Here is a 14245-nt window from a genome sequence, read left to right as displayed (position 1 = left end):
AAGAGGGCATGACTTTGTTAACTTTCTCCCAGATATGATGTGACCACGCTGTCTCAATTCCTTAAATTATGGTGTCACTGATGACTGATGTTTCTGCAGCGTCCCTGGTAATTCACAACTCACTCCCACAGTGTCTGATAATTTCTTAAAACAGCACTTTGTTTGATAGGAGATAAGGCCCATAAGAGAAAGTGGGTTCAAGACCCTGTGTTAGATTAAGATAACTCAGCACTCTGACATTGTTAATTAAGACAGAACATCACTTTACTGGCATGGTCTTCTGCTTTGGTACAACAGTTCCTTGTACTATGTGTGTGTCAGAAAGACTGTAATTCCATCCATAGACAAATTACTGAGGGGGCCTACCAGGCACAGGCCCAGGGGACTGAATGTTAGGAGATCCCTGGCCTTCGCCCTCAAAATGTCACTCAGATTATCACGTACTGAGCAGCAAGCCTCAAAATGACGACAGAGAGACACAAACAGACCACAAAAAGGATGCAAAGGAACTGTAAGGACACTCAAAATAACTAAACAGACATAAAACAACCTCAAGAACAAACAAACCACAAGAAGCCACAAAATGAATATAAAACACATAAAATGATATAACTGAGACACAAATCAACCACAAAGAGATATAAAGTGACCAAAAACCCACAAAATTAGCAAAAGTAAACACAAAATGTCCACAGAAAGACACAAAACAACCATGAGAAGACACAAAATGACTAAAATACACCTAAAATTACCTGATGGAGACATAAAACAACCACAAAGAGCAACAAAATTGCCAACAAAACCACAAGAAATATGTGTTCAAAAATCCAAATCTACACAGAATATACTGAACAGTGAAACTACATCATGTCTGCATAAAGTGGTACAATGTGTGTCGATGTCCTGCAGCCAGGGCACAACTTGTGCAACTGGATGCGTAGCGAAGCAAATCCAACCATTTCCACAGCCGGAGAAGTTGTCTTCTGTGGAAAATTCCAAGATGTGGTATGTTCTCAATTAAGGCGGGCTACTCCACCATGAAATGTGGGAGCCACCCCCGGAATGACTCTGCACTTTTTCTTTGCAGTGTGCCAGTAAGTTACGTATACACCAATGAAAAGTTCATTCATGTCCTACTTTCTAGACAAGCACATTTAACCTCTTTAAAACATACATGTTCGTCGATGGGCCTTATTACAAGTATCCTGCAAAGTCACACACTGAGTTCAGCCAGGAGGAATGGAGAGACTATGATGTAAAACAAGATTTTAAATGAATGGACAACATTTGATTGAAGCTCAGACGTCTCAGATTCAGTGAGAGCGAGCATGTGTTTTATCCTCTCCTTTATTTCTTTGATCATGACTGGGGGTCTGGAAGAAACACAAACACCCCATAAACTAACAAACCACAATCTTTTTAATCCCAACAGGGAATTCCTGGGTGATGCTCCTTAGACTGTTTGTTAGTACAGCTTCAGCATCCGAGTTCATTTATTGCGTCACTGCAAAAGACACTTTGGTAACGTCCACCGCAGCTTTGTTGTGACAGCTTCCAGTTGACGAACACAAAAACACAGTCATGAACATTTCAACTCTCTCTGACCAGCTTTAGATTTATATCACTTTGAACTATTTTTCATTTTACTACAAACGTGGGACTTGATTTACCCCTTTGAAAACAAAAGTCGTGACTTCAAATGGACATAAACCTCCCTTGTGTGTTTTACAGTTATATAACTAAAACAGATAAATCAGAAAGGATGGAGCTCCCTGTCATAATGTGGCCAACAACTATTTTACTTTACTGTGCTCTAGAGCTCATTTTCAATGTCACCGACCCACACCTGTGCTTTGTTTTTGTAGTTTTCTTAAAGGTACACTATGCAGAATTGTCAGTTGCTGGCTGTAAACACTCTTGCCAGCAAAAGTGAAAGTAAAAGCCGACCCCAGATCCACCCTTGTTTGGCGCTATATTTGTGTTTCCTCAGTGTTGTGTCTCTTGGATGCCTGCTGCTTACAGCCTTGCAACTGGTCACTGCCTTTTTATAAAGCCCTGACCTGGGGTACACAACCAATAACGTCTTGAGCAAAGAAGACAAGAAGAAAACACAGTCTCTGCAGATAAAGCAGCTATATTTGACGCCTTGGGAATGAGAATGGGCTGATTTGTCAGCATTTTCGGTGTCAGACACCGATGCAAAAAGGCACCTTTTGTAGCGGAATGATGCGCCACTGGACGCATCAGTCAGTGTGTTTACATGACATCAGAGAAAAACCATTTCTTGCGTTAGTCCGACTGTAACTGTACTAATCGTACAGCTCAAAGTTGGACTGAGGGCCCATTCACACCAAGATAGTCCAGGAGACTCGGTTTGATTGGGCGGGGAGTGCCGAAAAATTTCACACCTTCATTTGGTTCGGTTCACATTCACACTGTACGTTTTAAAGTGGACCAAACTGCCTGGACAACGTCATGCATTATTGCCCGAAACGACCACTGACCAGGAAGAAAAAAAGCATGAGGAAGAAGAAAACCCGGCTCATTGATTGGCCAGGACCAAAAACAGAAATCCATCCTCTTCAGCTGGCTTGGTCACCACAAAAACACCAAACACCAAAATGCACTGCTCTCTACATCACTTCCTCTCTTTGGTTCACTTCCTCTCTTTGGTTCGCTGGATAGTCCATTTGCATTTCCCACTGTAAGCAAAGCACACCAGGGTTCACTTGCAAGTGAACCAAGACCCCCAGTTTTCAAGAGGACCAGGGTTCGCTCATTTGGTTGGCACCAGAGTTCAAATAAGCGTTCACACCACTCCAAATGAACCAAACTATCCGTGGAAGCGGACCAGGGTTCGTTTAAAGTGGACCAAATAGCGCCAGTGTGAATGCGTCCTAACACTCCCAGATAATATGACTGGGAGTTCCTCCTGCAGGTATACAGTCAGTTGGACCCAAACTGTCCTCAGTGCTCCGCGTGTGTTCCACAGTTTCCGCCCCGGGCTTTGACCTGGAGGACGAACAGCATTAAATGCGGAACAGGTGGCAAAATCTGCATCCAGAGCTGTACACTTTTGGATGGACGAGGAGACACAGGTCACGTTGTGTAAGCTGAAAGAGTTAAATATTTTAAATACATGAATGGGGGCGGCACGGTGATGTGGTGGTTAGCACTCTCGCCTCACAGCAAGAGGGTTGCCGGTTCGATCCCGGGTGTGGGAGCCCTTCTGTGAGGAGTTTGCATGTTCTCCCTGTGTCAGTGTGGGCTCTCTCTGGGCACTCCAGCTTCCTCCCACAGACATGCAGATTGGGGACTAGGTTAATTGATAACTCTAAATTGTCTGTAGGTGTGAATGTGAGTGTGAATGGTTGTTTGCCTCTATGTGTCAGCCCTGCGATAGTCTGGCGACCTGTCCAGGGTGAACCCTGCCTCTCGCCCGATGTCAGCTGGCCACAACCCTCAAGAGGATGAAGCGGTTAGAAGATGAATGAGTGAATGAAATACATGAATGGGAGGAAAACACAGAATTGCGACCTGTTCAAAAAAGTGGAGGAACAGATAGACGAAGCTCAACTGTTTGGTCTGTGACGTAAATGGTCAACCAGAGAAAGGTCTAGGACTATAGCGGAGTCCAACAGACTTCAGTCAATAATTCAGCCTCCTGTACTTGTGTACTGGGACAAGGACAGTAGTCATCTAAATGGCTTAGTCAAGCTATAACCATAGCTCAACTTATCTGTGCATGTAAACTTAGTGAGTGTATATGCTACTGGACGGTGTCAGTGAGAAACGCCACCGGTAACATCGTCGGTATGATACATCACCGGGGGGCATACGTTTGTAATGCCACCAGACGGTTTCAGTTTGAAACAAAATAAAAGAGTTGGATGTCCCGATAGAGTGGGCTGTAGGGAAGGTGTACGAGTCCAACAAACCCTGGACTTTCACCCAGGAGCCCCCTGTTCACTTCCCATGTTAACATTAGGCCAAACCATGTTTTCCTCTAAACGTAACCATGTGCTTTTGTTGCACAAGAAAATAAACATAAATACAAGGTGTTTCACCTGTGTTGTTAGTGAGTGTTGAAGAAGACTGTGTGTATCTAATGAGCAGAAACTGTAAATATTCTGTGAAAATGGAAGTGTGCTTTGAAAAGACACGATGTATGTATCAGGCGTAAATTGACACGGCATCCCAAAATGTCAGCAGCAGATGCAGGAGGGTACCTTGCACGTCATAAGTGATGTGAAAATAAATACACTGTCACACTCTTCTAGTGTGTCATAAGTCATGACTGGGAGGGAATATTTCTCCATGAGTCTTGCACACTTTATCTTTAAAGATCTTCATTTTGCTTTTTTGCTGATACCATGCATTGTTTCTTTGCAGGACTTATTTCTAAATTAGGATATGACAACATCTTCCAGATACAAACATTAGCTAACACAGGGCACATTGTTCAATATCTCTAAAAGCACACATTAGGAAATTTACCAGCATGTAGTGGTGTTGCTGTGTGGGAAACGACACAGGAGAAGCTCTGCAGAGACTAAAACTCGATACGTGTTGAGGAACATCTGAGTTTAAAACGCAGCTTTGTGAAGGTGATTTGTTAAGTGTCTAGTTTCAATCTGCTCCTCTGGGAAAATGCACCGGGTGCAGACCAGCACTGTCCATTTAATTACGAATTATGAGCCTCACGAGAACTTCTCAATTACTTAAGACATGCGAGCTGCCTGAGCCCTGTCTGTCTTTACAGTGTCAAAGAGTGGACTGCTTCCTCTTCTGAGCAGAGGCGTAGGCTGTTTCAACATAGGCTGAACATATGAAATGGGGTTTTTGGGGGTCCTCTGCAAGAAAATTTTGAGCGGTAAACACTTAATGTCCTGCATACTGATGAATTTTTACCATAGACTGTATAAATAATGGACGCAGCTACGGTGATGTCACCCACTGGTTTGTAGATTCCTGTTTTAAAGCCTGGAGTTTGGCATTTCTGCTGTCGCCATCTTGTTTTTTTGGAGCCAGAAGTGATCAAACTTGGAGCTGTGGAGGAGCCAGGGGTGGATCTGAGACAGCTTGTCACTCAAAGTGGCCCTGCCTTTAATCTTTTAGCCTTAATAAAATGTAAACTGGTGAGTCATACCCTGTGCTGTTGTCATGAATGTTGAAATTGGCTACAGAGACTGAAACCAGTTTCGTACCTGGCTATAAACATGTTTATTTCTGCTGTAAAGTTGGACATTTTAATACAGCAGTTTACAGGGATTTACCTTGTTTTGGAGCCAGCCTCAAGTGGTCAGTTGATGAACTGCAGTTTTTGGTACTTCAGCACCGGCTTCATTTTTCAGCTCCAGAGGCTGCTGCTGGATTTTTCTGCACCAGTTCATGGTACCAATGTCTTTAATTTTGTCCAAACAAAAGTTCTCTGCTACTTTTAAGTTTTTATCTGGGTGGACAAATGCACATGTTCTAAATATTGAGGGGGACATGTCTCCTGCGTCCCCTCAAAATCTACAGCTATGTGTCTGAGGAAGAACACACAGAAGGATTTTGTCCAGTTGGTGATGAGCATTTTAAGAAAGATTATAAAAAATATTTCTCTACACTGATGAAGACACAGCCTGTTCAATTTAAAATAAGGTATAAAAACATGAATCAAGATTTTATATAGACATTTATCAAAATTTTAAAAAGATAACAGGACAAGCTGATGAAGATACATATGTAATATTAATATTTACTTTTTTGTAAGGCAAAGATAATTGATAATACAAATATCTTACATTTAGACTGGTTTATATTTGTAAGTCGCAGATACCTGGTACTTTAGGTTATATACGAAGACAGGTTTATATTTTATTAGATAAATATTTGGTAATTAACATTATATATTTACATTTTATTTATTTTGTGTGACAAAGTTAGGTGGTAATAAAAACTGTATATTTATAAAAGTCTAAGGTGTAGGTTTATCTGTATAAGGGAGTTTTTTGTTTCTTTTCACTCAGTGACTTAAGGAGAAATAGTGGGGTTCAAAAACTTTATACACCCCTTTTGAGACGTGTATATCAAACTAAGTACACATTGACAATTTGCTTTTAAATTATGAATGGCTCCTGCATCATCTCGAGGAGACAGGAGGTCACCTACTGACTGAAACACTGCAGTGCAACTTATTTATCATCTAAAGCTGCACATAGTGTTCCCAAAGGCAGTTTCACCAAATTAAAACCATTCAAAACAAAACATAATTCAAAACAAAGGCTCTCTGTTTGAATGAAAAGAGAGAGAAAAGGAGCTGATACACATCCTTTATACTTTATATTCTTTTCAAACATTAAACTGAGAACAGTCTGGTTTTGTTAAACAACACACATGTCCACTATTAGATGCACACAAAGATAACATTTCCTCTGAGGTTTTTTTTGTTTGTTTTAATGAATGGAACTGGGGATTTTCCATAGTGTGCATGGCTCACAAAAAAGCAGATAAACAGCGACACACTGAGGCCATCATAGGTAAATACATGTGGACTTAAAATAGAAGTGGAAGCTCTCGGGCCGTGGCTGTGATCTGAAACTCATCATTAGTGTGATGCTAATTTAATCACTGCAAATAGGCTGTGTCACTGGAAATAACAATTAAAGCCCAAACACGTTAGCATTTATTTAGCAGTGTAGGTTACATATGTGACATTTGTTTTAATTGCCTACATTCATTAAAGCACATGTGACCTCATGACCTAAATAGAATTAAAATATAAATGCTGCACAAATATGGCCGAATGACAAACATATGTGTGTTTATTTCTAAAAGTCTGCCTTTTAAAAAGTTAAAGAGTTGTCAGGAAAACAAGAAACTCACTGAACTGTAAGTAAAGTTAAGATAAAGGTGTGAATACAACAGTTTCTAACTTCAGCTGACAAAAGTTTGGTTTCTATGTTTTGCAGTGTGAATGGGAATTTGTTCTCAGCCTCTGATACTGTGAAGCTTACTCCACAGGCTATAGGCAAACAGCCAGAAAGCCAAGTCAGTGAAAGGTAAGATGAGCCAGGCTGTTAAGATATCATTGCTATTGCTGACTAGCAGGATAGATGCTGACCCAGAGACGGCTGCTGCCACAGAGTTATACTAGACCCGAGGGGTTAGTTTATCTCTGTGGCATCTCCTGGACCTGAGCTGCTCGGAAGGAGACCGCAGGGTAAGTAGCTCAGTAAAATGTTTTAGATTTGTGCAGTTAGCATTCATGTGGTTGACCGAGCAGGTTGTATTTTTATGGAAAGATACGAGAAAGCTTTCATGGAGGAACATATGCTGAAGTTGGGGAATGCACGAGCCATATGACTGCAAGGTGCAAGGTTGTGTGAAGGATATACACAAGGTCCTGGTGAATGTAGCTGAATGGTGAGTATTATACGAGGGAGAAATTCATTCATGAATGGAGCCCTTAAAATCCTGAAAGGTGATATTTTTTATGTTGTGTGCAGAATATGACTTTAATCTTATGTGCACAAGTTGAATCATCTTGAGAGAACAAGTTATTATCTTGAGAATTCACTTATCATCTGGTGAAACAATTTATTATTTTGTGCACACAAGATAAAAGGTATTAGCTTGTGGGGACGAGACAAATGATAAATGGACTGCACTGGTACAGCACTTTTCTGGTCTTACAACCACCCAAAGTGCTTTTATGTTACATATCACATTCACACACACATTCACACACTGTTGGCCGAAGCCACCTGCTACTCATAACCATTCACTTGCACTCACACACCGATGGACCAGCTATTGAGAGCAGTTTAGGGTTCAGTATCTTGCTTAAGGATACTTCGACATGGAGGCTGGAGGAACCAGGAAATGAACTGCTGATCTTCCAATTAGTGGACAACCTGCTTTGCCTCTGCTGACACTTACCTAGATGACAGCCTGTGCACACTTGGCCACCAGCGTTGTTAGACATTGATATTTGGTTAAATTTGAATTTGACGTAAAATACTGACAACAGATGACGTAAATATTGTGTTGGTTTTAAATCGTGTTACGTAACCAATCTTCCAAACGTCTCATGCCAATGTCATCTTGACGTACAATAATGACATTTCATCGTAAGGTATGTAGAACAAAACACGTCTGCAAAATGTCCCAATGTTAACGTACATACAACATGATATCCCGACATCCTTAGACGTCATTTACACCATCGTTCAGACAATTTTTATTCCAACCCCAGTTTAACATCTATCCAATGTGACAGTTCATCTTTCTAAAGTCATATTGATACCTGAGTTGTGCAATTTGCACAATGCCAGGAAAATGCTGATTTAATAGTGTCTGGTTTTACTTGGAGGAGTCTAAGGCATGGCTTTAGAAAGACTAGGACTCAGGATGTGAAATATGAGGACTGTGTAGTAAAACGTTCAAAATTTTTGACATGGGAAAGCCAGTGCTAGCTGTGCTAAAGGAGCTAACATTAACTGCGGTATCAACTCCCATTACTGACATTTTTACCTTGGGGACCAATGTGACACCCGCTGCCAGCTGCCAGCTGCCAGCTCTCATCCACCACCAGACATGGGACCAATTCAGGTGCCGTGTCCAGAAATGAACCCTTGTACATAAAGCATGTACACTAAAAGTGGCTAATTCTCACTTATTCCTTCAAGACACAAGCCAGATTTTTCAGATCATGTTACCCTATAGCAAGATAGCAGCAGGGTTTGCATGCAGTGTATGGTAGTGCTCATGTACGGGAACATTTTCACTGGTTTCACAGGTACATTTTAACATGAATTTTTGCCTCTAAGTCATGGAAAAGTCTTAGAAATTTATTGGTAAAAATATGTATGAACCCTGCAAAAAAATAAATCCTTCCCACAAGATAATTAACTTGTGCAGACAAAATTAAAGATATCACGTTTTTGGGACTTAAGGGACGCTGTATCTATGTGAAAAAAATGTATATGATCATATATTTTCAAAAAGAAATGGTTGGTATGATAAAGATGCTTTTTTCTTAAAGTTAAATTTTATTATTTCCAGGTCCATAATTCGTGACAAGCCTCAAACTCACGCAGATGATTTCACTCCACTGTTGAACATGGCTGATGAAATCTCCCCACTGATGTCTGACGGGGAAGTCGTTGAAAAGCACGCAGAGAGGCAAAGTGACACTCCGTCGCTCCCACATGGACGGATCTTAATTGACACTCACCATCTGAAGACTGACTCTTCATTTGGCGGCATCTGTGGTATGAACTCACTTTCAGAGAGCAGTGACACTGGAATCCTTTATCTGAACCCTCAAACACCAAACTGGTCTCTGGTGGAGAAGTTTGCAGAGCTCTCACCGGGAGAAGAAACTGAAGACGGCCAAGACCACGGCAGTCGAGGAAAGCTAGAATGCACTGAACATATTGAGAACAATAAAATAAATGGATCTACCGAAGGGCTTTCGAATGTTGCACTAAAGACGGAAAGTAACTGTCGTAAGATACAACGCAATGCCTCAGCTAAACAGAGGGCATCTAAGCTCAAAGAGCTGAATGTTGATGAGTATTCTCCAGGCGGAGCTGGGAGACAGACCAAAAGGAAGAATCTAAATAATCCTCATGCTAAGAAATTACACACGAAGACCGAAGAAGACAAGATCCCTCGACTTTTGGTAGCGATGAAGAAACGTGGTGGAGTTGACACAGAGCACCGTCCCTTCAAGTGCACACACTGCAACTGGGCTTTTAAGAAGCTCTGCAACCTACAGAGTCACTTACAGACACACACTGGCCTCAAACCACACGTGTGTGATATATGTGGCAAGGCGTACTCTCACCAGGGCACGCTGCAGCAGCACAAGCGTCTGCACACAGGTGAAAGACCATACCACTGCCCCTTCTGTGTCAAGACCTATATCTGGTCCTCAGATTACCGCAAGCATATCCGCACACACACTGGTGAGAAGCCCTACGTCTGTGACACTTGTGGCAAGGATTTCATCCGCTCCTCTGACCTGCGAAAGCATGAGAGGAACATGCATACCAATGACAAGCCCTTCCCGTGCACACACTGTGGCAAGACCTTCAATAAACCCCTCTCCCTGAAGCGTCATGAGCGCAAGCACCTGGGTGAGAGACCGTTCTCCTGCCCCGACTGTGGGAAAGCCTTCGCCCTGGCCAGTCGTATGGCAGAGCACCAGAAGATCCACGCAGGAGTGCGTCCGTACGTCTGCTCCGTGTGCTCCAAGTGTTTCACCAAGTCGTCCAACTTGACCGAACACGAGGCCATTCACAGCGGAGCACGGCCTCATAAGTGCAAAGAGTGCGGCGTGGCGTTTGCCATGGCCTCTCGCCTTGTTCGTCACCAGTACGTCCACAATAAAGAGAAACCCCACAGCTGCTCAGGCTGCAGCAGGAACTTCACCCATCTAGCCACACTGAAGGTTCATCAGGAGCAAAACTGTGCTGGCAGGATTTTTGTCTGTGTGGAGTGTGACAAATCTTTCCAGTGTGCTGAAAAGCTGGCACAGCACACGCTGAGCCACAGGGACGAGAATGTTTGAATGTGTTAAAGGACAGGTACTGTGCACATCTATCACTGTGATAGTACTGTATACTAGTACTGCACTCAGGGTTCCTCCAGCTTAAGGCAAGTGGGACTTTTTAAGACTTTTTTAGTGCCATGTAGAATGAAATTAAAGACCAATTTTAAAATAACCAAAACTGAAAGACAAAAAAACAAAACAAAAAAAAACAGCAACAGTATGCTACCTAGAGATAAGGAGAAATTTGAGCAAATACTTATTGTAACACATCATGACTTATTGGTGACATTAACGCAAGACGCATTCAGTACAGTGTGGCTACGCATTTTGACAAATAAAGGCCTGTCTCAATTAGAGGCCTGGTCTGGTTGCCAAGCAGTTCAGTTTTTTTAAAGATATTATTCAAGCCTTTTTTTTTTTTTTTTTACCTTTGATTGATAGGACAATTCATTCACTCATTTTCCGTTGCTTATCCTGTTAAGGGGTACACCCTGGACAGGTCACCAGACTATCACGGGGCTGACACACAGAGACAGACAACCATTCACACTTTGAATTATATAAAACCTAATTTTTAAACAATCAATTCATACTGGTTTATATAAACCCCATGTTTACTGAGCAACAGTTTAGTGTAAAAGGAATTAAAGACCTGTCCCAAATATAGGCCTGTTGATTTCAGTGATTTAAGCAAATAATAGCCTGGGCTATTAATTGAAGTTATACGGTATTTTTTTTTTTTTTTTTTTAAAATTACCTGTCATTTTAAGATTTCAAAATGCAACGTCAGAAAATAACAGATTCATACTTCCCATTTTAAGACTTTTGAAAGACTGATTTAAGACGTTTTAAGACCAATGAAGGCCTAATCTTTGGATTAATGAATTCAGTGCCTTTTATTAGGACTTTTTCAGGATTCGTGGAAACCCGTGCACTTCATTTGCAACTGTATATCTAAACGCAGGGTTTCATTAGTTCAAATAATCAGTTACAGACGCATCCAATCCATTCAGCGTCTTGGGGCACCAGTTTATTTATGTTGAGGTATGTATGATAATTGTTAAACCATGTCACTCACACGCCCTCCCTCCCCGTGGTGCTGGGTTTCGATGAGAATGATGTAGGATAAAAATTGCCACCAGCATTGACACTGGAGCTGACAGTTTAATGGTTTGATGTGAAAGTCATTACAAGAATAACCTTTATAAAAGTAAGAATATGAATGTTGATAGTTAACAATAATGATTTGATAATACGCACAACACGGCAACATTGCATGTAGGAAATGCAGGCAGTTTTTCATGATGACCTACGCTGTAGTGCCCTGGTCAGTCTGAATGTGGCCAATGTGAGGCACGCTGTCTGAATTCAAGTATGAGTGGCACTGAGCATTGCATTTCAGAAGGACCGTCACTTACTCACACTGATTTCATAGATGCACAGATTTATATAACCCACTTCAGCATAATGTGACATTAGCCAAACATAGAGCAGACGACAGCTGTGATAACCAGTACTGATGGTGGGAAGCGGGTGCAAGGTGTAGTCCTCCTGACAGATGGAGGGGGAGCTTAATGTGCCTGCAACCAGCAACATCAATACTTACTTATTTTCAGCTGTTTTTATTGTCCAGTGAGTTGTGGCCATTTATGAATGCTGCACTTTTTCTTAACGCACAAGCAGCACTAGCTGCAAAACTCTTGAGACACATTACTGTGACCATATTAATAGACCAGAACAGTTAAATGATTCAGGGAAGCTCATCAATCAGTCAGGTGTTGCTTTTTGCAGTGGACACTGCTATGTGAATTATCTTGTACTCGTACTTGTTCTTTAACATATACATTAGTTTGGCAGTGCATCTTAAATATGTCACGTCTGAATTTCAGTATGCATGTAATGCGAGGTGTAAATCTGTGGCTCTTTTTAATCACATTGCCAAGCACAACAAGCATGTTTGATTTGCGAGAGGGTCTTTCAAACTTGAGTGTGTAGGACAAGGCTGCACAATATTCAAACAAGATAATGGTACAATTAATTTGACAAATATTTCAACTGCCAGTTTTATGTGGGAATGGTCATTTTTGCATCTAATTGTCACTGGAAAACATATAAAAATCATGATGTTGTGATTTTTGCTGGGGTCTGTACCAAACAAGCTTGTTCCATTAAATCTGGAATATGACTGGTAGGCCAGGGCATCTCTGTTGTACCAGAATGTTTTGTTAATTATGATATGATGTGACATATTTTATCCAAAAATAGCAGCTCCTGTGATTTGGATGTTGCACTTGGCCATATTGTGATTTTGTTAATATTTCGATTAATGGTGCAGCCCTAATGTTGGAGCTTAAAGGCATACTGTGCAGGATTTTCCTAAAAAACAATGTATAGACTGATACAGAAGTAACCCCTGTCAGTCGTCCCTTATGACCCAGTAGAAGTGTGTGTCAGGTATTTATCTGCAGAGACTCTGCCCTCTGCTTGCATTTCCTCTTAGTATGCTGTGTTTGGGGCATTTGTGTGTGCAGCCCCCAGCCAATAACAGCACACAGGTGAGATCAGGACTTAATACAAAGTTAACGATAGCGAACGCACAAAAAAAATCCCTGCAATAGCGAGGTGAAAAGCCAAGCAGACAAAGCTGGATACAGACCGAGGCTAAATCTGGGGTTGGTGTTTACTTTTACTGGCGAGCACTGAGAAAGAGGATGGGGATGAAGATCATCACACACTGTTTTCTTCTGGATAGGTAGGTGCCGGCGGTTAGCTGAGTTAGCTTGCTAAAGTATCAGCTTTTCCATTGCAACAAACTTACGTTCCTAGCTTGCAATGTACGTACAAGCAGGGTAAGGAAGTGGGGCCAAGTTTGAATGTTGAGTTCACAAACAGTAACCGACGATTCCCAACCCAGTCACCAGAAAAAGTGTTGGCATTGTACGTTTCTGCAAACCACTGTTATGTAACACTTGAACGCTATTATGTTACAAAAAAATTGAAACTTTTAATTAAAAAAAATATGTGGTTAACATGTGGTTAGGCTTAGATACAAGAGCCATTTGGTTATGGTGAGGAAAAGATCATGTTTTGGCTCTTGGGGTGCAATTCCTGCTGGAAATACAGCATCAGATAAAAAAAATAAATAAATAACTGCTGGAAACACAGCAGTCGCTCGCTAAATCACAGCTGGTGTTGTTTGTTAGTCTCGAACAGTAGTCTGCAGTAAGTACGGTTAAAAACCCTTCTGTTTTCATTCCTTTACAGGTCATTCTGACTGATAATAATACAAATTCTGTGATACTGTGAAGCCACGATATTTTCAGGGACATTTATAATGTGAAAATCTCATACCGTTGCAACCCTAATCTGCAGTTTCGCTGGCGTCTCGCCTACAGTAGGTGACACAACATCCACCATCCCCTCCACCTCCAGATGAAAAAGTCGGCTCATACACAAGTCACTTTAGAAACGTTAAAATAATATGCAAGAAACCAGCCTGCAGTTCCTGCACAGTATACCTTTAAGCTCTTGTGGATAAAAGAGAAACATTGCAAATCTGTAGTGTTAAAAATATTTGTCTGAAGATCCATCTCAATAAAAGCTTTTTAATCAAATGGTAAGTTCAAATACTGTCACCAGCTGTTTTATTTTTTTCTCCTGATGATGTTTGCTCTCGGAGGAATCAATAATCAAATAATA

At 41.3% G+C, this 14245-nt stretch overlaps 1 protein-coding gene across 2 annotated transcripts; it reads left to right on the top strand.

Annotated features, from left to right (window-relative positions):
• Positions 1-7102: 7102 nt before the first annotated feature.
• Positions 7103-14166, top strand: znf648 (zinc finger protein 648). Of its 2 annotated transcripts, XM_049587849.1 has the most exons (3): positions 7103-7207; positions 7290-7410; positions 9052-14166. In XM_049587849.1, the coding sequence occupies exons 2-3, from the start codon at positions 7334-7336 to the stop codon at positions 10562-10564; spliced, it is 1590 nt and encodes a 529-aa protein (XP_049443806.1). In that variant the 5' UTR covers positions 7103-7207; positions 7290-7333; the 3' UTR covers positions 10565-14166. The 2 variants fall into 2 exon arrangements, with proteins under 2 accessions (XP_049443806.1, XP_049443807.1); XM_049587850.1 differs by lacking the exon at positions 7290-7410 and having other exon boundaries at positions 7145-7207.
• Positions 14167-14245: the final 79 nt, after the last annotated feature.

Source organism: Epinephelus fuscoguttatus, linkage group LG10 (assembly GCF_011397635.1).
Source record: "Epinephelus fuscoguttatus linkage group LG10, E.fuscoguttatus.final_Chr_v1".
Lineage (NCBI taxonomy): Eukaryota > Metazoa > Chordata > Actinopteri > Perciformes > Serranidae > Epinephelus > Epinephelus fuscoguttatus.
The sequence above is the reverse complement of the archived record's forward strand: the minus strand, read 5'-3'. Positions and strand labels throughout refer to the sequence as shown.